The sequence below is a fragment of the Entelurus aequoreus genome, linkage group LG03 (assembly GCF_033978785.1).
Source record: "Entelurus aequoreus isolate RoL-2023_Sb linkage group LG03, RoL_Eaeq_v1.1, whole genome shotgun sequence".
NCBI classification, from domain to species: Eukaryota; Metazoa; Chordata; class Actinopteri; order Syngnathiformes; family Syngnathidae; genus Entelurus; species Entelurus aequoreus.
Window position 1 is genome coordinate 40659793 of NC_084733.1, and position 25000 is coordinate 40684792.

Consider the following 25000-nt stretch of genomic DNA (forward strand, 5'->3'; position numbering starts at 1 on the left):
GCAAAAGAAACAATGATTAATGACAGAATGAACTGATTGAAACCAAACGACCCGCCCAGACTTTGACTAGGACACCGCCCCTACTCCAGTGACAAGAGAAGGAGGTATTAACACGCCCCCTCTAAGATTAATCCTGCCTCCGAAAATTAACCCCTTGTACACGTCTGACCATTTTCTCCGGCAGACATTTTTGACACATGACATTAACACTTTGGACATGCTACAATATAAGTCTCTTGCCGATGCATACATGCAAGCCATTGTTGACCTTGCTTTCCCACCTGTACCTCCGGGAGGGAACCTTTGGCCAAACACTTTGGACAAAGTTAACCCTGATATACACGGTGCCAAAAACAATATATGGCAGGACATTTTATTCATCCCATGCAAAATAGGGCTAATGACAGAGCAACAAGGAAACGACTACTTAAATTACAGATCGCTGAAGATAAAAGGTTAAAAGAACCAAAAGGTCAAAGATCAGCTAGGGTATATTCAGCAGTGGGTGACCTTGCTTTTGAGTTCCAACAGGTGGAGGAAAGAATCCTCAACAGACGTGCGGTTGGACTCGGGTGGTGGACAACACGATGCTTCAAAGCCGGTCTGGGGTGGACACTGTTTCGGCTGTGACCAGCCTGGTCACTGGAGTCGTGACTGTCCGAACATTTCCGAACAGGAAAGGTTCCGTCGTGCCAACAAACGAACACGAAGGCGTGTAAGAGGACGCCCACATCAAGAGCCGCAGCAGGAAGTACCGACAGGACCCCTGCTGGACATGAGTGTCAACGGACAATTTTATCAGCCACCCATTCGATTCTGAATGCAGAGGTACCAAAAAAACTGTGTCCTTCCTCTTTAAAGGTCGAAGGCTTCGCTGGGGTCACAAGAAGGTTACCTGTCACCAAACCACTTCCGGTTCAGATTTCTGGACCTCCTTTACAGACTGTACCCTGACATTCAAATCGCAAAGAAGGAACATTCCTGGTGTTACCTGACGGCTGAACCACCCAGCTGCGACACCACTACCAAGACTACTCCATGAGCTCATACCACAGCCTGAAACAACAGGAATGGCTGACATCCAACTGCTCTAACAGTGAAAACCCTGACTGGCTGAGATGCTTCCGTGTGTTCTGCCACCCGACTCGCCATATGTTATGATTATTTATATATGTTGGAACTCAAGGTGTGGCTAGTCATGTTGACCTATCTTTGCAACAGCTAGCATGGTATAAGATGGATACAATAGTGTCCCACATTGTTCCCTTGCTCTCTGTCTCGCCTACAAAACCAAAGAACTTAGGTCCAATGATAAGACACGGCGTAGCTGCCAAACATTACACCGACACCAAAATACCACATTTTCAAAAGATTAGGTTTAGCCCATAGTGATGTTAAACACATTACTATGGGCTGCACTTTAGACACCTGTAGGCTACGAGGAGCTAGCAGCTACACAACAGCTGAGCTAAAACGACACATTACACATTTAAGCATATCAAATAATTATAGTTGCTCATTACATACACATAGTCGTCAAGACAGAAGTCTGATAGAAAGTATTCAGTAACAAACGTGTCTGCATCATTCAACTTTCTACAACATGAGCTTGACTTAATGAATTATTGGGGCCACCAGGTGTGGTAAAATTTCAAAATACTATTGCTAAAGCATTCGCCACAAGGGTAGTATTTTTCTAGTATTGGTGACAATATAAATATAAGCATATTTGTTACTTTCACCATATTGAATAAGTTACATAAAAGCTAGGGTTTAGTTGAGTTTGAGTTAATTGTGATATTGCTAAGGGGTCCCCTACCCTAACAACACCCCCCAGTGGACCATAGAGGCTAAAGAGACAATCATTGACCTCAAACTGCCCTCCGCTACTTGACTATTAGCTGACCTTTTTCTTAGATGTTTCTGAAAGTGATAGTATGACTAACACAGTCCTTTTTTCAGAAACAGAAGGGGGTGAGTGAGGGTGGATACAGACTCCTTGGAACAAAATCGACAATAATCAGACTCTGACACATTCCATAGTTTTAACGTTTTTACCGTGGGTAAGAAGTTATAACTAATTTTAATTTGAAAATAACGATTTTACACATCGATAGTAGTTTAATAGATCAAATTTAGAATATGGAGGAGGTGAGGGTGAACCATGTATAGTCTTTGATTTCACTGATATGATCAATACGGTACAAGGGAAAAGGTACGTACTGACTTGTGTTGGCAATCACAGTGGTTGGCCGGAAGCAACAACAACCTCAAAAGAGGATGCAATATCAGTAATTAAATGACTTGTGGATGACCTAGTACCCCGACATGGTTTCCCCAAAAAGATTAGGTCAGACAACGGCAACCATTAAAAAAAAAAATACTCACTTAGCCTTGGTCGAAAAGGCTTTCGGACTAGAACACAGGTTTGGGGTACCATCCTGAGTCCCAAGGTAAGGTTGAAAGGATGGACCAGAACATCAAAAACTAATTGGCTAAAATCTGTGCACAGACCAAATTTAATTGAATTGACATGTTGCAATTAGTGTTAATGATCATTCGAAGGTCCGTGAATAAAACTGTTTTACCGCCCTTTGAGTTTTTCACCCTATGAGCTGCATACAGGTCAGCCATTCACAGGACCAGCAGCCCCCCATGGAAGGAGGACTCAGCGTAAAACCAAAATGGTATTTTACACAAAAAATTGCAGAATTTGTGTGCCAGTTCTTCTGTACAGATTCCCTTCCGCCCGCTGAGAGGGTCAAGATCAAGGTCATCAAACGCAAGTGTACGGAGCCCAGGTGGACTGGTCCCTTCTAGGTCGTAGAACGGACGTCCCACGCCCTTCGACTGGCTGGTGGAGGGGACACCTGGTACCACCTCTCCCTCTGCACTACAGCTGAAAAACCTGACAGATCACCAGGGGATGTCATTGCTGACATCGCCACAACATCTGCCCCTCAGCCCAGGAGACGAGAGAGATTTTCTACCTACATTACACTTTTCAACTTCTCTATTGTATATCCTTGTGTGAGACCAATCCAGTATGCTAAATGTTTCTTAGTTTTTCTTGCTTGTTTTCAGCATAACTGTATGTGTCGTTACATTAAGTGAAAAGTTTGATGTTTACCCCCGTTTTGTTACCTAAATTACTCTGATATTGATAGACGAAATGCAGGATGTTGCACCTGGTAGTGTTCCCTGACGGACTGGTTTTTGGGCGTGTTCTACTGTCTTTGTGTCTCAGTTCATCCTTCCTGACGACAGTGACTGACAAGTGTCTAAGAACATACAGCGGACTTTAAATAGACTGGGTCAAAGGGGATAGCAAGACTTATTTTTGACCTGTGCAGTGTGATTAATTACGGGGGACACAATAGCTATTACCGTGGTAATAACCTCTGTATTTGTTACGACTCAACCCTGAACCATTGGTGTCGGATGCAGACAACATACTCTGGTAAGTTGTGCCCATCGTCCCTTTTATGTTGTTTTGGGGGTTGACCTGAATGCTACAGACTCTAAAGGAATTATTAAAATTAATGTCCTTGAGAGGGCGTTAACTACCTCTACACCCTCTGTAGCACCTAAAGTACCACCCCACCTCGGTGGTGTTTCAAAGGCTCACATCCGTGCGTGCTAATGACATCACCACCGAAGGCCTGGTAACTTTGACCTTTGACCTTAGGAGCGGGTGCAGACAACCTGTGGCTCAGGTGGATGCCAAAACCTGGGTGACTGTGTTGCTTCTTCCGCTGGACGTCCCTTTTCCCCCTTTTAAGTTGACTGACATGTGTACCCTTCTGTTGACAATGCCACCCGACTTCTTCCCTTTGTGGCCCAAAAGCTGAATTACACGCGTTTTCAAATTACAGGACCCTCTCCGTCCCCCAACAAATTGGGTGACATCAACCGTTACTGGTGCACCACACTGATAGATGGCTCTAGGATAGGCCCTTAGGCACGAGCTGACTTATTCTGGTGTTGTGGGAAGCACAGATTGTAGATTAGAATCCCGACGTCAGCCGTTGGGCTTTGTGCTATGGTTGGACTGGTGACCCCCCTCACCAAATTAACACCCCTTGGAACTCCTGTCTGAGCGGCCTCTCTAACTCCCCGCCGCCGTTGAGACTAACCAACCTGACTCGTGACGTCGTTGAGGGACTTGCTGAACAACTTGCCCCGACCTCCCTCAGGGCCGTTCAGATCCGCATAGCCCTTGACCGCATCCTAGCCAAGGAAGAAGGAGTGTGTGCAATGTTTGGTGACCAATGCTGTACCTTCATTCCTAACAACACTGCCCCCGATGGCTCAGTTCAGAGGGCCTTAAAGGGCCTCCAGGCCCTGTCTAGGGACACATTAGGCAGGTGGACTGACCTAATTAAGTCTGTCTTGGTCTCCATTCGGAGCTTTTTTGGCCATCATAGCCTCATGCGGTTGCTTTATCGCCCCTTGGGCTAAGTGTCACTAAAGGGGGTCTAGCAAAGTGGTAACTTTAAGACTTTCGAGAATTGTTGGTTTACTTCCCTGACCATGACGACATTGACATGGACTCCTTCCATCTATCTCCCATGTAAATAAGCTGTTGTTTTATTGCTAGCTTGCTTAAAGAAAAAAAACAGCACCTACTTTAATGTGGGGCGTGCTTTATAAGTTTTGTACAAGTAATAAAGATCTTATTAGAAGATCTTAAAGGGGGGCTTGTTGGAAGCATATCCATATTTAAGTGTTACTTCTTTCTAAAAACTCCTATAGTCATATTTACATCAGCTAATGTCTCGTGTGGTACAAAGTGCTTGGATTCGAGTGTCCTTGGTTAGAGTCAGAGCGCTGTCTTTGTTGAGACTGCCATTACATTCCTAAGATAAGGAGCACAGCTAGACTGGGGAAACAGCAGGTGGGGGGGGGACAGGAGAAGGAGGAAGTAGACAGGAGTTCCGGGGTTTTGGTAGACCGATCTGGACCAGGCTAGGGAACGCTTGGGTGCTGGGTTGGTCTCAGGTTTGTCCTCTAAGTTTTGAGAATAAACTACAAAATACCAACTATTGCCTGGAGATTGAATATAAACATCAGCGTATTGCCATAAAAAGAATCTGGGAGAGACTAGCAATTTGAATTCCCCATTGGAGGAATGCTGGTCGACGCAACAATTTACAGAATGTGTATGTATATGTGTATGTATATATGTAGGTGTGTGTGTATGTATATATATATATATATATATATATATATATATATATATATATATATATATATATATATATATACACACACACACACATATACGGTATATATATATATATATACACACACACATATATATATATATATATATATATATATATATATATATATATATATATATATATATATGTATATATATATATATATATATACACACAAATATACACATACACATATTTATACATATGTATAAATTTATACACATACATATATACACTACACATACATATATACACTACACACATATATACATGTACATACATATATGTACACACACACACACACACACACACACACACACACACACACACACACATACACACACACATAGAGATGCCACCTCGGTATAAGCATTTAGGTCCCACCTCATAACTCATCTATACAATCTAGCTTTTAAATAGACTGTTTTAGACCAGTTGACCTGCTGCTTCTCTTTTTTGCTCCCCTCTCCTGCATGGAGAGGTTACCAGGTGGCCACGGATAATCCCTGGAAAGATACCAGTCTGGAGGACGTTCTAGCTGTTCTCAGTCATGACCCAGTGTGGACCACTCCCCTATGACCTGGATAGAGACCTCTGCTTGCCCCCAATGGACTGGACTCCCATATATATCATGAATCATTTGCAATAACTGTACCCATTTAGCATCCATTGCACACGGTCACCCAGGAATGGGGGTTACCACACCTGCAACCCCTTCCCAAGGATTCTGTTTTTCCCCATTTTGGGTTTTGAGTTTTTATCCGGACTTGGGATCAGACCAGTGATGTCATTGTGGTTTGTACAGCCCTTCAAGGGACCTGTGATTAAGGGCTATAGAAATAAACTGTGATTGATTGATTTATTCAATTGATTAATTCAATTAAGGACACTTATTACATCTAGCTTGTGTGTTTCGCTGTTGTGTAGTTGCTAGCAACAGAACTCTCGTAATAACATCTATGCAATATGGTAAGGTGAAATATGTTTGAATATTCATATTTTAGTTATTGTTTACTACACTAATGAATGGTACGTAATTTTGTTAACTAAGATGACAATGACAATAAAGGGGTTCTATTTGATGTTACTTTCTAGTGGGTTTATAAATTCTTTAGCAATGTGCCAAGAACCATGTAGAATCAAAGGTTGTCTGAGAGGCAGTGTATAAGATCAGCATGTGGGCCTGAGAGGATGGGAAGCGGAGCTACAAAAGCAGCATGATTTAGGGGAGGTGTCAGCTGTGTCGGGGGCCTACAAGCTGAGCCTGTCGGTGGGAGTCAGATAGGGAACATCAACGCAACCGCTAACAATAACATACAAAAAAACTCAATACAGAATTTCTGCTTACCTTGAGAAAGCCTCATCCAGGCCGTCCTCAAGTTCCTAACAAACACAAAAAAGATGAGTTTATTTGTAAGCAATAGCAACAATGTCTACACATTTAACTATTGTGTTCCATTACATTACCACTCAGTCTAGTAAGACATTCAAGTTATGTGCTATTAATAGTCCAGTGAACAACACATCTCAAAAGTAAATAAGAATGAAGGTGAAGTCTGTTCTCAATTGTCTAACTAATTGTCCATCCCTATGCAAGTACACATTGCCTTTGTGGGTGATATTTACTGACCAGCCCCACTCTGTACTTACCCATACTGTATTGTTGTTCTCCGTTGCACATTTATGCACCATAATGGGATTTGATTCCATTTCTATTGTTCCTGAGTGGACCAAAGCTACACCTGTCCCTTCCGTCAAATCCAAGAGTTTTGTTGTGGCTACCTCTGCAAACACAAAATGAGCAATTTTACACATTTAGCAGTTTGTCTTTTAAATACGTACATGTTTAATTACATTCTGCTGGCTTCATGCAACAACAGCAGAGTCAACATCTCAGTGATGCCACATTGAATGGTAAAGTTCACCTGTACTTATTAAGCATCTAAATGTATCTCATCGAGGCAGCCATCTGTGCATTGTGAGGTTGGAATAAACTCACGACACCAAGTTGACACCAATGACCGATAATGAGATGTGCTAGTAATGGCCTGTCCTTGTGATTAATGAATGTCAATAATATATCAACCCTCATTTCTGAGCGCTCTTTCAGCTAATGATGTCCATCAAGAACAGTAAAAACTCAGCGCGCCCTCTAATGCTAATATAGTAGAGTACTGCAAAGCTTAATTGTCAATGTCATAATTTAATAACCTTAGCGAACCTGGCCATTTAATATAAAAAAGGACCTGAATGTGCCTGGTAATTCAATTCACATAAAACTTTTTCCTTTCTGTCAGTGCAGCTTCAAAGCAGTCACAGAAATGACACTTTTGAAGGCATTTTTGATGACTACAAATTTTATCATTGTTAAAGTGGAGGTGGGTCACAGATAAAAACAACCATCTTCTGTTAAAGTGCCGGAAGAGAGTAGAGTGTCATGTCTCATGGATAAAGCTGAGTCACAACCAGCAGCCTCACTAATCCTCCCTGTGGCTCAGTGGTATGTCGTGTGATCTGGCCAAGTAAAGGGGGCATAAATATAACTTTGTGATGGAGCCAATGCAGCGTTGTGTTCCGTCAGCTCTGCCATTTGAGGCGCACGGAGGCATATACCATGTAATTATGCCAATTGTATTTACATAACAAGAATTTTCTCCACTGATAGCCCGATGGCACATTGAACAAATGCCTCGTTTACCCAGAAATTCCAATAGTCTTGCTTTTTTAAAACACATTCAGTGACACAGCCTCAAATATTGTGTCAGGACAGATTTAGTGAGATCTCTTTCTAGCTGTGGGCCATTTGGCTGGAAGGAGGGTCATAAAAATAATGCTGTCAGATGTTTCCACACCCTCCATTATCAAATGAATCAGGAAAAACGTCAACATTGAGTGTTTGATGTACAGAGTGTGACAGCAAAAGGGCATGCACAAACACACTCAGGGGAATGGCTGTGCGGCCATTGTACAACTAGAAGCAACATCTCTGCTTGGACAATACCCACAGCTAATGATGCCTTAAGGATGTCAACAACCTCCTGTTTAGAAGGCACAAATTGTGGAATCTATTGTAAATTTCTTAAACTTTAAACCCTGCGGCTTATAAAACAGTGCAGCTAATTTATGAATTTTTCTTTGTTGACGAGCATAATGCAAATAGTTTTTAAAAAAACAAGCAAATACACTGAATAGTTGTGTTATTGTTTGTGCTATGGCGCCATCTTTTGGACGAGTTAGCTCACTGCAGGTGCTGCAGTGCTTCATTGCCCTTCTGTTTAGACCAGGGATGTCATGCGGCAGAATAGGTTCAGTCCTGCCCGCAAGATGAGTTTGCTAAGTGTAAAATAGAGCTGCATTTTTAAATAAAAAAACTGCTGTTCTAAAAGTGTCCAGTGGATGTCGCAATAGCAATTCTGTTAGGCAAGCAAATAGTTTATACCGAGGCGAGCATGTATACCAAGCAAGAGGTACATGGTAAAGCGGAGCTGCGACTCCTCCGCCTCGGCCCAACGTAAAACAAACAAGAGTAAAATAAGCAATTGGTAACCCCACTTAAAATGCTGCATGAGACACTGTACATTGATATAGTTCTGTGAAAATGAATTTCTTTTTCTGTCAATAGACAATGAGGCCTAGAAGGCAGGGAGTAACTCAACCCGCTTGAATAGTGTCTACCTCAGTTCGTATGGTTTGCAGGATAATATGTGGAAATGACAAATACGGTACTTGATACATAGAAGAGTTTTTATTCCTGCTTTATTTTGTTTTTTCTTCAATCCTAGATGGGCTGTCACTTAAAGTGTAATTGCTTTGTAGATACACTGAGATTAAGTATAAATTCATTGTGTTCTTCATGGTGTTTTTTTAAGTGTTTTGTCAAGAGGATTATTTGTGATTAGGGCTGCAACTAACGATTAATTTGATAATCGATTAATCTGTCGATTATTACTTCGATTAATAATCGGATAAAAGAGACAAACTACATTTCTATCCTATCCAGTATTTTATTGGGAAAAAAACAGCATACTGGCACCATACTTATTTTGATTATTGTTTCTCAGCTGTTTATAAATGTTGCAGTTTATAAATAAAGGTTTATTAAAAAAAACACACAAAAAACTGCGCATAGCATAGATCCAACGAATCGATGACTAAATTAATCGGCAACTATTTTAATAATCGATTAGTTGTTGCAGCCCTATTTGTGATATGTACATTTTCAGAAGTTGCTGTTGGGCCGAAGTACATTTTCAGAAGTTGCTGTTGGGCCGAAGTAAGACAAAAAAACAATCTGAAGTTGGCGTAGTTGTATTTTTAAATTATGCCATGATTTTACCCGTCAGGCCCACATGGGATTAGATTTTCCTCCATGCGGCCCCTGAGCTAAAATGAGTTTGACACTCCTGGTTTAGACTAAGCTTTGAACCGGAAGTTATCGTGCTGTTCGTTCTTCTGGTTGTCCATAGTGTTTCTACTCGTATGGATTCTTCATTTATTACTCCAAGTAACGTTTGTAAGTTTCATAGTATAACTTAAACAATTCTTGCTTACTAAACTGTTCCATGTATGATGTCTGTAGGAGTGTTTTCATGTATATTTGTACGTCCTAATGTAGTGAAGTGAAGTTAATTATATTTATATAGCGCTTTTCTCAAAGCGCTTAACAAAGTAAAACCCATTATCTACATATTTAATCTACATTTAAAACAGTGCGGGTGGCACTGGAAGCAGGTGAATAAAGTGTTTCGCCCATAAACACAACAACTGTGACTAAGATGGCGGAAGCGGGAATCGAACCTGGAACCCTCAAGTTGCTGGCACAGTCGCTCTACCAACTGAGGCACCCCGCCTTGATGTAATTAAGCTAGAGTTGTGATCATCAGCTAATATGCCAACACGTTTACAAGTGTCTTTGTTAATATTATTAACCTACAATGGCATTCTTTTTGTATTGTTTCAGTTTCCTAAATTCCCCAAAACGTTACAGTGGACTTATTGAGTCTGTTTGGCTGATTGGAGAGCGAGCTTCCGCAGCTAGTGGGTCCATGACAATTACTTTAGTTTTGTTTGATCAGCCGTTTCACTTTTGGAAACACTTTAAGATATATAAATAAACATTTACAAAATATTTGTGTAAATACAGTGGGTCCGGAAACTTTTCAGACCTTTACATTTTTCACTCTGTTTCTTTGCTAAAATAAAAAATGCTCATTATATTTCTCTTTAGTGTACACTCAGAACCCAATCTTGACAGGAAAAAAGAGAAATGTAGAAATGTTTGCTAATTTATTAAAAATGAAAAACTCAAAAATCACACGTACATAAGTATTCAGACGCTTTGCTCAATACTTTGATGACGTACCTTATGCAGCAAAGAAAGCCTCAATCAAGTCTTTTTGAATATGATACCACAAGCTTGGCACACCTATCTTTGGGCAGTTTCGCCCATTTCAAAAGGACAACCATCGCTGCAGCAAACCACCAATCAGCCCTGTATGGTAGAGTGGCTAGATGGATGCCAAAATGCTCCTGAAAGACTCTGTGACCATGAGAAACATAATTATCTGGTCTGATGATACAAACCTTGAACTCTTTGGCATGAATGGCAGACATCATTTTTGGAGGAAACCAGGCCAATACCATCCCTACAGTGAAGCAATATTTGTGGTTTTGGCACCAGCCGCTGGACTAGATCTGACCAATCAAAGTCTATTTGCACGAACTGATGAAGCCTACTCGGATGAGCGGCGAAACGTCTTCCAAGACAAGCCAAGCAGTCCAGTTGCGATCGATTGAATGTCCTGAGATGACAATGACCTGGATGAATGAGAACCTTCATAGACACCCATACAGTGAAGCATAATGGTGGCAACATCATGTTGTGGGGATGATGGTTTTCAGCGGCAGGAATTGGAAGACTAGTCAGGACAGAGGGAAAAATAGATGCAGCAATATACAGAAACCTCCTGGATGAAAATCAATGCTTCCCATCCAATCTGATGGAACTTGAGAACTGCTGCAAAGAGGAATGGGAAAAACTGCCCAAGATAGGTGTGCCAAGCGTGTGACATCGTATTCAAAAAGACTTGAGGCTGTAATTGCTGCCAAAAGTGCATCAACAAAGTATTGAGCAAAAAGGGTCTGAATACTTATGTATATGTGATTTGAGTTTTTTATTTTTAATACATTTGCAAAAAATTCTACATTTCTGTTTGTTCTGTCAACATGGGGTGCTGAGTGTACATCAATAAGAAATAAAATGACCTTTTTTTTATTTTAGCAAACGGCTGCAATGAAACAGAGTGACAAATTTAAAGGTGTCTGAATAATTTCAGTATTCACTCTAACTCATTTCACAACGTATATATCTGCGACTTAGTCTGGTGCAGCTAATATTTGGAAAATATTTTTTCTTCAAAAATCTAGTGGGTCGAGGAAACATGGTAGCCAAAAAAAAGCATAGGATACTGCTGTGTTTCGTAAACAAAACCGAAAGATACAACTTTCATCTCGTATCTTTCCAAAAGAAAGAATCCATTCCTAACAGACAATATTATCACGCACATTGTAAGGCAAAAGAAGACACAGGCTGTCGGCTGACGTCCAGCCTCAATGTAAGCCAACCTTTGACAAGGGGCTGAATACTCTTTCCTAAAGGCAGCATGATGTTAGGTGACATGACTGACCTCCTCCCTTCAGGCTGCCAAGGCTTGCCGAGCTGTCCGACTGGGAGCTGTTGGCGCCTTCACCATCTGAACCAGACTTCACTCTCTTCTCCTTCCCTGCGTGGGCGGTGACACATGGGTCCAAAGGGTGAGGACAAAGAGACAGTCATAGTACAGTTATAGAAAACACTGGCAGGCTGCGACACAGGAAAGCTGTAATGTTACTTTATTTCAACTACCCATCCATCCATCCATCCATCCATTTTATACCGCTTGTCCCTCTCGGAGTCGCGGGGGTGCTGGAGCCTATCCCAGCTGAACTCGGGCGGGAGGCGGGGTACACCCTGGACAAGTCGCCACCTCATCGCAGGGCCAACACAGATAGACAGACAACTAGCATCTAAAAAATAAATGCATCAAATAGAGATGTGCCGAACGAACTGCCACCGGCTGATTTTTGTGAAAAACTATAATCAGCCCCTGCCAATTATGCCTTTTTAGCCACCTATGACTGATACTTTATTTTTGGTCACTTGGCTGACAAAGGCCAAGTGACCTCCATTGTGGCAAATAAACTAAATTTCTTAGCAAGTTATTATCATTAGCATTATCACTGGAGAGCGAGGCTAAATATGTTTAACACAGTAAGAGCAAACCAATGAGCTAACATGTTAATTGCTAAACTAGCTTGAAACAACACAAGAAATAAGTGCTTTAAGAAGTCTTGATTTCTATTTTCATGTTTACAAATTCAGGAAATCATTCTTTGGACACAGGAGGACTTGACATGAGTAGTGGATTGTAGCTGTTGTGTACCACTGACTTTATTGTGATGTAATAAAAGACAATTAGGAACTAGTTTAAATATTGCGTTGCTATTGTTGCACTGTTAATAGCACTCACCATAATTTATTACGGTTAATTGCTCACCCATGACCGATTGGTATCGGAATCGGCAGCATAAAACCCCTGATCGGAACATCCCTAGTATCAAATATAAATCCAGCCACACACATAATACAGTTATAAGGTTACACAAATAAATTGGAATAATTGGCAGATTAAGTTAGGGTAATTATTGAGGTTGTCTGTTAGCTTGATTTTAGAGGCAATGAACTGCAAAAATAACAACACATATCTTAATGCAATAGTAAGTGCAACATTTAAACTCAATAGGCAATCATCTTAATTGTCTTGGCTTTCTCCAGAACTATTCACAACTGATTCAATGGTATTGTATTGTAAAATATGGAGTCTCTTTATTGTTGTAAGAACTGTACAGTAAAACATCATTGTATATGTATGCAACATTCACACATACCAGTATGTTACTCAGCAGCCAGTGTGCTGACAGATTAGAGCAATTTTAAAAGTGGGATCTTAATGCTAAAGGAAATTAAAGAGAAATGCTTAACTAAAAGAGTAGCAATAGTGGTAGTGTTTTCTCAGCTAGTACTATAAAACACCCCATGGCTGCTTTCTACCACCGTGTCTCACAAGCCCAGGCAGCTTAGTGACAGTGGCCAAACAAACCTGTCCCCTGAGGTCCTGGTTCTGATTTGTGTGTAACAAACAGCTCTAGCTGACGTTTATGTTCAAAGTCAGCAGTAGTCGTTGTGGTGAATATTCTATAAACAGACATATGTTTTGAAGATGATGGGATTTGTAATATCCATAGGAATGTGGGTCAGGATCATGGGGTTGACTGTGGAGAACCACTGTGGGATGTGGAGGTATTTGCCTGGCTTGTTTTTTTTAAAAAGACACCCTTTTCCTGCTTGGACCCATAGGGGTCTTGAAACTTAATGAAACAAACTCAAGTAGAACTAAATATATATATATTTAAATATAGTCCTTTAACCATCTACCAGTGAGTATCCATTCTCTGTCAACAGAACCAGTCGTAGGAAGTAGGAAAAAACATGTCAATGAGGCTTTCCGTGATAAAATTGCTGGAACAGTGGTCATAGAGCAGACATTATATTTGGTTGAAAAAGCAGTGTCCACAAAGTCAGACTGGAATAAATATTTCGTAAGGTTGGGGATGCTTAGAAAAAGACTTACAAAAACACTTGCCGTCTTCCCATCTTAGGAAAATGACACCAATCTCCAAGATGGTAATGTATCCACATGACAAACTTTCAGGCACCATAGTAGAAACATGACAAAGTTGAAATGTGGCATTCTGAAGGGCTGAATAATAAGCTTGCCTCTGGATGAGATCAGTGGATAACAGTCTTTGACACGCATTTTCCTAAGTCACTATGGACCCTATTCTCCCGACAGCACTTCAGCGTTTTTTTTACAGGCTCGACGTTACGCATGTTTCTCTTATTAGTATTCTCCCATCCTACCTAAGGAAACGCCCGCCTGTCTAAGTTAGGCAAAAGTGCTTAAGTTGTGAATGAAAGCCGGACTTTGCAGTGACGCCTTTTTTCTACGTGTGTCGCTATGGTGTTAGTGTGTGTAGGCACGCTACAACAGCTGCTTTTTCTGCGCTAAATGTGAATAAAAATCTGCAGATTAAACTTTGTTTCACCTATCATTACGACCCCCTGATGTTATTTGTGATGTTAGGAGTACTATTAAGTACAAATGATGGCGAAGCTGTGACGTGTCAGAGAGGCTTAATAGACAGGAGCTTGTGCGCGGTGGAGTGTGACAGTTTGACAGTAACTGACAAAAAAATAAACTGAATCAAAGGATAGATGCTACATTATATATGTATTTTCTTTTAAATGATCACAGTTCAATGATGAAGTTCCAGAGGAGGTCTGACTTGGATTGTCCGTTACTACTAGGATCTTCAAACACGGTTGTTATATGCGCGGTTGATTGTTGATAGTTAATTCAGAATTATATTATTGTCCATTTATCATCATCTCAATGGATGTTTTCAGGTGTCTAATACAACCGATCAAAATAGAATCAATAGTTTTTTGGAAGTTTATTTTATGGTGTGCATTGCATCTCAAAGTCAAGTGCTATGTTTCACCTTCCAGAGGCGCTGGACTTATTCCAGCCTCAGAGGCATGTAAGAACAAAAGTACTTAAGTCGATGGGAGAATATGCAGGTCAGATTTAACAGAGAACGCCTGCATTTAAGGCTTGCTCCACTCAAAGTGCGCATTGACAGACTTAAGTCGAGGGGAGAATGCTGCGCAGCCAGAATTCGCGCAGAATCCCTTTTTTCACTTAAAAGTACCCTTATTAGGGTCCGCACAGGACCATTTCAAAAGGAATCCCAAAGGGAGTCCTTTTGCAATGGGACGAAAGGACCCTATTGAAATTGTAATGTTTATTATTATTCTTCCGCCGCCACAAAAAACGCTAATTTGACCCACTTAACATGCTCCAAAACTCACCAAATTTGACACACAAATCAGGACCTGCGAAAATTTCAACAAAATAAAAAAACCAAACCCAAAAAATCACAATTGCTCTCTAGCGCACCCTAGGAAGTAAATTGCCTCTAACTCCCACTAGGAAGGTCGTAGAGACATGAAACCAAAACCTGTATGTAAGTCTCACTTAGACCTACAATTCATAATTTCACTTCTTCGGGCGAAAACCAACAGGAAGTTGGCAATTTCCCTTTCAAGACAAAAAATGACTAAAATCACTCATTTTTGATTTTTGAGCTGTAATTTGACCCCCTTAAAATACTTAAAAACTCACCAAAATTCTCACACACATCGGGACTGGTGGAAATTGCGATCTAAAAAAAAAACGAACCCCAAAATTCAAAATTGTGCTCTACATAATTTTTGAAAAAAACAGAGAAAAAACTGCTCCTCAGAGGAAAACTCGGACAAAACTGCTTGTAACTTCCGGTAGGAACGTCTTAGAGACATGAAACAAATACCTCTATGTAGGTCTTGCCTAGGCCTACATTTCATAGATTGACATCCTTCAGCAAAAATCAACAGGAAGTTTGCTATTCCTCCTTCAAAACAAAATTTTTGTTACACCCGGTCACCAAACATCAAACGTTATCTCCTCTGAGCGCGTTTGTCGTTGCGGCTTCAAACTGCTACAGGAGAGAGATTGAACCCTTCTGATTAAAAGTTGACGAAAGAGTTGTGATTAGTGCTACCGTTTTGATTTTACGAGTCTTCAAAGACCCGCAGCACTAAAGTTGCTCCGGTGCCAAAAATGACAACGAAAATGCAATTACTCCTTCTTTGTCCTCAAAATTCTACACACAATACCCTATAATGACAATGTGAACTCAGACACAACTTCCTCTAACTCCCAGTACGAATATCGTACAGACACGAAACAAAAACCTCTATGTAGGTCTCACTCAGGACTACCACTGGCCAAAAGTATTGGGACACCTAGGACTAGCACCTGCCAAAAGGCGGACCCGTCCAATGCTGCTTGCAGCTTTAATTATGATTGTTTTTCTACATTTAAAACGCTTCCGTTAGGTCCACATAATGTAACAGTGCTTTGGTCCAAATTTTGCAAAGATGTTGTTTTTCAGAACATATTCAAGCTGCTTTCTGACCGTCTTTGGAATGCACTGTTTTCTGGACGATCTTGCGTACAGGCCAAGCCTCCTTTGACTGCGTTTCCACCCCGTCAGCCATTTTGCAGTTTTTAGCACTTCCATATAAAGGCTATTGACAGACTTAAGTTAGAACGGTACGCTACTTTTTATTAAAAATGGCAACAGCAGAGTATTTTTACATACATGTGCATGCACGAGCCAGTCTGCCCCACAAGTGGATAACGGAAAATAAGTAATCTTTTGACTTCAACTTTGGACTACAACTGAATAAAAATTGTGGACTCACACAAAGCTCTTCAGGTAAATCTCTACAATGTAAGGAGATAGCGGCCGCTGGCGTAACTAAGGCAAAATACATCACTAAAGTCTTGGATTCCAAACGGCTCATTTGGAGCCCAGTTTGGAAGAAGGCAAGATTATTTTATAAATATCTTCGCCATGCCTCCATGGTTTGATTTTACTTATTTCGGGGATCTAAAATTCACAAAAACAGCTACCAACAGGTAAGAAAAGTATGTCTCTCTCGGGGGTGCTGGAGCCTATCCCCAGCTGCACTCAATAGGTTTTGCATAATAGGACTACTACTACAGAGGAGAATAGGGTCGTATACCAACAGACCCCACCTTCCCTGCTCTCCTTCCTCTGCTTTATCCCCATCTTTCTTCTCGTCACATAGCCCCTATTAGACTCATGATGCACAAACAGAACAATCGATGGCTTAATTTAAATGGTTGGCAACACACAAAAGACGACGATAGCAAGAAGTGGTGAAACAAATACACCTTCCTCACCACCAATCATCTAAAAGTCACATATGCCGTAAATTACATGAATGTTCTGCTGAGCTGTGTGAAAAAAACGAGCAAGCTGTGTGTGTGACACCCTCCTTACGCAGCAATTTCATTGTCTGCTGTGTCCAAAGCAGTGCCTGCACATGCGCTTGGGCTCTTGTTTAAAAGGTTGGATGATTTGGCAAACAAAAACAAAAAAATAACCTATAAATAAACAATGAGGACAAATTACCAGCCAAGCTGTATTCTCAGCAGGAAGAAAGCACGGCAGATTTACAATAGTCTGACCCCCTCTGGCTGAGGCTATAACCTTAGCTTCTGCCTACCTTTACCCTGCCGATGCTGGGAATAGTCTTCAACCACGACAAATTTGACCATAGTAAAGAGGTATTGTTTAATGTTTGTGAGTGATGATCAGTCCACTAGACACATATCAAACGGCTGGATCAGTCAAATAAAAAATATTGACACAGTTCAAGATGTACTCATTACAACATGTGCATCATTGTAATGGATTATATCGTATTTTTCGGACTATATGTCGCAGTTTTTTTCATAGATTAGCCGGGGGTGCGACTTATACTCAGGAGCGACTTATGTGTGAAATTATTAACACATTACCGTAAAATATCAAATAATATTATTTAGCTCATTGATGTAAGAGACTAGACGTATAAGATTTAATCGGATTTAGCGATTAGGAGTGACAGATTGTTTGGTAAACGTATAGCATGTTCTATATGTTATAGTTATTTGAATGGCTCTTACCATAATATGTTACGTTAACATACCAGGCACGTTCTCAGTTGGTTATTTATGCCTCATATAATGTACATTTATTCAGCCTGTTGTTCACTATTCTGTATTTTAAATTGCCTTTCAAATGTCTATTCTTGGCGTTGGGTTTTATCAAATAAATGTCCCCAAAAAATGCGACTTATACTCCAGTGCGACTTATATGTTTTTTTCCTTCTTTATTATGCATTTTCGGCCGGTGCGCCTTATACTCCGAAAAATACCTTTCAAGTGTCTATTCTTGGTGTTGGGTTTTATCAAATAAATGTCCCCAAAAAATGCGACTTATACTCCAGTGTGACTTATGTTTTTTTCCTTCTTTATTATGCATTTTCGGCCGGTGAGACTTATACTCCGAAAAATACGGTACTTGTAATTTTATATGTATACTGTGTATATATATATATATATATATATATATATATAGTACATTTCTACTTTCAAGGTACTCCAGCTAACTATTTCCACATTCACCCATTCATACACACATTCACACACTGATGGCGTACTTTGAGTGGTTGTACTTTGCAGTGGTGTAGCCATGCATCACACTAAGAGGTTGTGCCTTTGAAAAATGTTATTCAACCATGATTGATGAGCGTAGGTTGCCATTATAAAACGTGCAGTTTTCGGGTACAAGGGTAAAAAAAAAATGCGTATGTTAAGTGGAAAAAATAACTATACTGGGGGGAAAGAATAAACCACTCATACGTCACAATGCTCTTGCGGTCGGGGGCAACCATGGGTACCTTCTTTGGCAGCCTGCCAAAATTCAAACGCCACTCTAAAAGCCTGCGCCACTGTTAGGGTTACTGCCTGTGCCTGTGGGAGTAGGCAGAGAGGGGGAAATGGTTAAAAAAAGACAAATGATGACTATAAAATAACTCATAGGCTCTCCATACACAGTATAAAAATGATATATTAAAGTAGAGGTCAGTGACATAAGTAAAACAGGAAGTGCCCATTAAAAGCAAAATAGAGACGCTTCAAAAGAAGGAAGCGTCACCATGACCTGTTTGTGTAGCTGGAAGTCTACGTGGCATATCTGCAAGAGCTAAATTAGTGAAGGGAAGGAAGAGGAGGGTGTGGTTCACTAGTTGGGGAAACCTCAAGGGAAAGAAGGAATGATGACAACCTCTCCTTCCTTCTTCATGTTTCCCCACCTCATCTTTGTCCTGACTTAATATTTGCATGTTTCAAAGAAACAATGCAGTTCTTGTGAAGAATATACCGACTGCACGTTGCGGGTTTTTGGACATAGCAGCCTCTACAAAGCAACTGATGTGATCGCTTTGCATAGAAGGAATACACAATGTCTGAATTGCTTACCACTTTTCTCTTTGTGCAAAGGAAGGCATGACACTCAAGAGTCTCGTTGTGCTGGCTCTGGACGATGTAGGCAAACACTTTGTCATGCATCTTGTCTGCTGTACAATAAGAAATTCTGCAAAACACAACAATTTAAGCATTATGGAAAGCCATGATGCACTGGCTATACCCTTAGGTGTATCCAGCAGCAACCTAAAACAAATTGCCTAATTTAGTACTATTCAGTGGAATTTAACAAAAACCCCAATAGACTATCTTGCACCCGTGTTGTAAAAGTTAACTAGTTGTTGTATAACAAAATAATAGATACACTGATCATTTGATGACAAGACCCAAAACAAAGGAAATGGTATAATAAATGTTCTCCTCGTCTGTGCTGTGAACCTCTGTGTACATTGATCACAAACACATTTATTCAGGGTGGGTACGAAGGTGGAGAAATAGTAAATCAATAAGACCAAAGGAGAAGAGTTTGCAGTAGTTAAAGGATTGCAGCAGCAAATATTTGTAATAGAGGGCATTTGGAAGTGAGGTGTCTAGTCCGATCCATTTCTTTTAATGATCATCCATCTTCTTGGGGTATATATCTAGGGAGGAGAACTGAGGTGGCAAAGTAGATACAAGCCGCTTTATGCTTCCACACCATGTTGAGTTGAGGACACTGCGGCAGACAACCTCGCAGAGTCTAAACTGCAGAATATATGAAAAAGCCACAAAGAGCCACCTTCCACTTGACAAGTATTGCAAAAAGAAAAGACAAAGAAAGACTCAGAAACGGATGATAATATTTATCAACATCCTATGATTTTAACTTGTAACAGAAACATAGTTTGATCAAATTCAGTCACTTGATGCACGTTGCACTCATATTAAGGTTGCACGATTAATCGATTTTAAATTGCAATCCAATTATTTAGTTATGACTGTGTTAAAAAAAAATTAAAAATTTTTTTTTTTCTTTAACATGTCTTGTGCCTTCAAGCTAACATAGGCCCCTTCCTGCGAGAGCTGTCTACAGTCTGCATAAACATATGGCGTCACTGGCACACATCAGCGTTAGCCGTTTACCATTTATTCATGTCTTTTTGGCCAAGTCACAAATGTGGATTTGGCGCTTCCGGGTTCACCCTGGCTCATAAAGAAATAATGGTGTTGTGGCGGATGCATCGTTAATTTGCTTTAAAGCACTCCTCATACACACCTGCTTTTCCAAAGAATAAGATGCAGCGGAAGGGTTCTGTGGTGTCAATTTAGCAACTGTGGCGCTATAATTACCAAGATGGGATATGCTTTAAAAATGTGTGCATCGTGCAATTAATTTTATTGATCAAATTCAAGCAGTCATGAAAGGCGCGGTATTGCCCGCATCAGCGGAGATCCACCTCCAAAAGCCAAGAGAATGAGCATGCGACCACATATGCGGAATGTTATGTTTGCTGCTTGCTTGAATAACTGTAGCTTCAGCTCTGGCAGCGCAGGTGTTAAATCCGGCCCGGAAATTATATTAGTCCGACCCCTGAGTTCAGTTCAAAACTTGGGAGGGATTAACATTTTTGCAGCATTTTTTTTTTTTAAACATTAGAGCTCTCTTGTTGTATAAAGGAACCTGGACCAGTGTAAACAAGTTAGCAGGTCATTGCATTGACATTAACCTCCTAAAGGCCAATGTCCACTGCAGTAGACACTTGCATTTAGCATGACAGGGCAATTACTTCAAGAAATGTACAACTTTTGCAGACCAAAAACAAAATGTCCACAACAGAAGATACAATGCATGTTCTGAAAAAAGGCATAATAATTAGGAGAGAAATCCCGCTCCCCGCCCCTTAGCTTTCAGGAAATGTGGCCCTGAGAACAACTTAGTTGAATAGCCCTGCTTAACCCATAAAAAACCTTCAGGCCCAAACCCACCTTGATCACTTCCATAAGTGCTGAAGACACAACTTGGAGAAATGTTTCTGCCGTTTGGCAACACTTATGAAATATGTAAACCAGTGGTGTTCAAAGTGTGGCCCAGTGGCCATTTGTGGAACACAGTTTTTTTTAGAAAAAAAATGTACAAACAAAATATAAACAATTTAAAAACAGAGCAAAATAGCATAATACAATGAGAAAAAGCTGAACTTTTGATATAAATAATGAATTAATTAAAACAAAAAGATTTGTCTATATATATTTTCAATGTGTTTTTAAAGGCCTACTGAAACCCACTACTACCGACCACGCAGTCTGATAGTATATATATATACCTCAGTAGAAGCATTTAAGTCCCATCTTAAAACTCATTTGTATAATCTAGCCTTTAAATAGACCCCCCCTTTTTTAGACCAGTTGATCTGCCGTTTCTTTTCTTCTCTCCTCTTCTCCCCTGTCCCTTGCGAGGGGGAGTTGCATAGGTCCGGTGGCCATGGATGAAGTGCTGGCTGTCCAGAGCCGGGACCCCGGGTGGACCACTAGCCTGTGCATTGGTTGGGGACATCTCTGCGCTGCTGACCCGTCTCCGCTCGGGATGGTTTCCTGTTGGCCCCGCTGTGGACTGGACTCCCGCTGATGTGTTGGATCCACTGTGGACTGGACTTTCACAATGTTATGTCAGACCCACTCGACATCCGTTGCTTTCGGTCTCCCCTAGAGGGGGGGGGTTACCCACATATGCGGTCCTCTCCAAGGTTTCTCATAGTCATTCACCGACGTCCCACTGGGGTGAGTTTTTCCTTGCCCGTATGTGGGCTCTGTACCGAGGATGTCGTTGTGGCTTGTACAGCCCTTTGAGACACTTGTGATTTAGGGCTATATAAATAAACATTGATTGATATATCAATGATGAAATCTTAACATTGCAACACAATACTGTATATACAATAGATAGATATTATAGATATTCTGGTAATATCTTCTTCCCCTGTATATTTTTCCCCCCCCTCATGCGACTGTTTAAATTGTCTTTTTTATTCTTCTTTTACACTTTATATTTATAGACACCGTGGTTGTGAGAGGAACGTAATTTCGTCCACCTGTATGTCCTGTACAAACAGTTGTTTGACAATAAAGCTGACTTTGACTTGACTTTGACATGCTAATACGGCCGGGTTAACTTATAAAGTGCAATTTTAAATTTCCCGCCACACTTTCGGTTAAAAACGTTTCATTTTGCTGACGTATGCGTGTGACGTCACGAGGGCAAGGGAAGTATTCGGAGCCCGTAGAAAAAGCTCTGTTTTCATTTCATATTTCTACAGTATTCTGGACATCTTTGTTGGTGAATCTTTTGCAATTTGTTTAATGAACAATGGAGGCTGCAAAGAAGAACGTTGTAGGTGGGATCGGTGTATTAGCGGCTGGCTGTAGCAACACAACAAGGACTACTTACCCTGATAGCAGACGCCTAGCCGACGCTAGCCGCCAAACCCACGGATGCAGTCCTTCGTCGCGCCGTCGATCGCTGGAACGCAGGTGAGCACAGCTGTTGAGGAGCAGATGAGGGCTGGCTGGCGTAGGTGGAGCGCTAATGTTTTTATCATAGCTCTGTGAGGTCCGGTTGTTAAGTTGCTAAGTTAGCCTTAGCGTCGTTAGCAACAGCATTGTTAAGCGGTGACGGCGTGGCGAAGTTGGTAGAGTGGCCGTGCCAGCAATCGGAGGGTTGCTGGTTACTGGGGTTCAATCCCCACCTTCTACCATCCTAGTCACGTCCGTTGTGTCCTTGGGCAAGACACTTCACCCTTGCTCCTGATGGGTGCTGGTAGCGCCTTGCATGGCAGCTCCCTCCATCAGTGTGTGAATGTGTGTGTAAATGGGTGAATGTGGAAATACTGTCAAAGCGCTTTGAGTACCTTGAAGGTAGACAAGCGCTATACAAGTATAACCCATGTATCATTTATTATCATTTATAAGCTTTACCAGGCTGAGAATTATTAACTGTGTAGTTACATGTACATGGTTTAATAGTATTGTTGATCTTCTGTCTATCCTTCCAGTCAGGGATTTATGTATTTTGTTTCTATCTGCATTTGAGAACGATGCTATCACGTTAGCTCAGTAGCTAAGTGTGTCACCGATGTATTGTCGTGGAGATAAAAGTCACTGTGAATGTCCATTTCGCGTGCTCGACTCTCATTTTCAACAGGATGTAGTATCCGAGGTGGTTTAAAATACAAATCCGTGATCCACAATAGAAAAAGGAGAGAGTGTGGAATCCAATGAGCCAGCTTGTACCTAAGTTACGGTCAGAGCAAAAAAAGATACGTCCTGCACTACCTCTAGTTCTTCACTCTAACGTTCCTCATCCACGAATCTTTCATCCTCGCTCAAATTAATGGGGTAATCGTCGCTTTGTCGCTCCGAATCTCTCTCGCTCCATTGTAAACAAAGGAAAATTGTGAGGAATATTACCTCCTGTGACGTCACGCTACTTCCGGTACAGGCAAGGCTTTTTTATCAGCGAGCAAAAGTTGCGAACTTTATCGTCGATTTTCTCTACTAAATCCTTTCAGCAAAAATATGGCAATATCGCGAAATGATCAAGTATGACACATAGAATGGATCTGCTATTCCCGTTTAAATAAAAAAATTCATTTCAGTAGGCCTTTAAAGTTTGTATTTGCCTATTTTATTACAAATAAGATGAGGGCAAACGATGTGGTCGTTTGCAGTTTTTACCAAAAAAAGAAAAGAAAATCGAATTTTCAGAGAGAGAAAAAAATTGTATTTGATCTTTGGCCAAAATCGTGCAGCCCTAACTAACTCAACTGATTAAGTGGTTAATGGCTGTTTGGATCTCAGCCAAACACTGACTGAAGTTATATTTATCGTTCTGTCTTGCTCCTCTGAGAATGAAAGGTTACTTGGAAAAGGCCCAAAACTGCAGAGAGCAGATTTAGTACAGATAAATGGTGTTATGAGTAGAGATACAGTTACTCATTACTCTGAGACAAAATAAATCTGAAATACAACAGGGTTTCTCTTGATTACAAATTACACTCTCGGTTACATAAAACAATAGGTACAACTAATGTTTTTGTAATGTCATTCAGGTATTATGTAAAAAATACCTGAATGACATGGGGCAGGGTGAAGAGATCGGCTGGTTCTCGGTGGACAGTGGGTTACAGGGCTAGATCGATACCCCACCGGCCTGTGTATGGATTTGTTTGTTTATATATGTGTGTATGTGTGTGCCTGTGTATGTAATTATTGTTATATAAAAAAATAAAAATCTCCTTCTCACCCCGGTGGGGTGGTATCTGTGTCATCCTCAAGCTCAAGTCCTCTACCAGAGGCCTGGGAGTTTGAGGGATCTGCGCAGTATCTTGGCTGTTCCTAGAACTGCGCTCTTCTGGACTGAGGCTTCAGATGTTGTTCCTGGAATCTGTTGGAGCCACTATCCCAGTTTGGAAGTTACTGCTCCGAGCACCCCCACTACCACGGGGACCACGCCAGCCTTGACCTTCCACATCCGTTCCAGCTGCTCTTTCAAACCTTGGTACTTCTCAAGTTTCTTGTGTTTCTTCTTTCTGATGTTGGCGTCAGCTGGGATTGCCATATCTATCACTACTACCCTTTTCTGCTCTTTGTCCACTACCACTATGTCTGGTTGGTTGGCCAGAAGCTGTTTGTCAGTCTGGAAGCTGAAGTCCCACAGAACCTTGGCCCTGTTTGCACAGTCTGCATTTTGGGTCTGAT

General features: G+C 41.0%; 1 protein-coding gene across 3 annotated transcripts in view; it reads right to left on the bottom strand.

Moving 5' to 3' along the window:
• ldlrap1b (low density lipoprotein receptor adaptor protein 1b) overlaps positions 1–25000 on the bottom strand; it is a 73768-nt gene that overhangs the window by 10069 nt on the left and 38699 nt on the right. For 2 of the 3 annotated variants that reach the window (XM_062041803.1, XM_062041802.1), the window contains exons 4-8: positions 19322–19436; positions 18742–18814; positions 11912–12007; positions 6876–7009; positions 6574–6608 (exon numbers count right to left, since the gene is read on the bottom strand). In XM_062041803.1, the coding sequence (XP_061897787.1) occupies positions 6574–6608; positions 6876–7009; positions 11912–12007; positions 18742–18814; positions 19322–19436 (453 nt within the window). Of the gene's footprint in view, positions 1–6102; positions 6490–6573; positions 6609–6875; positions 7010–11911; positions 12008–18741; positions 18815–19321; positions 19437–25000 lie in introns of those variants that run through there. The other variant, XM_062041804.1, reaches the window with a different exon arrangement.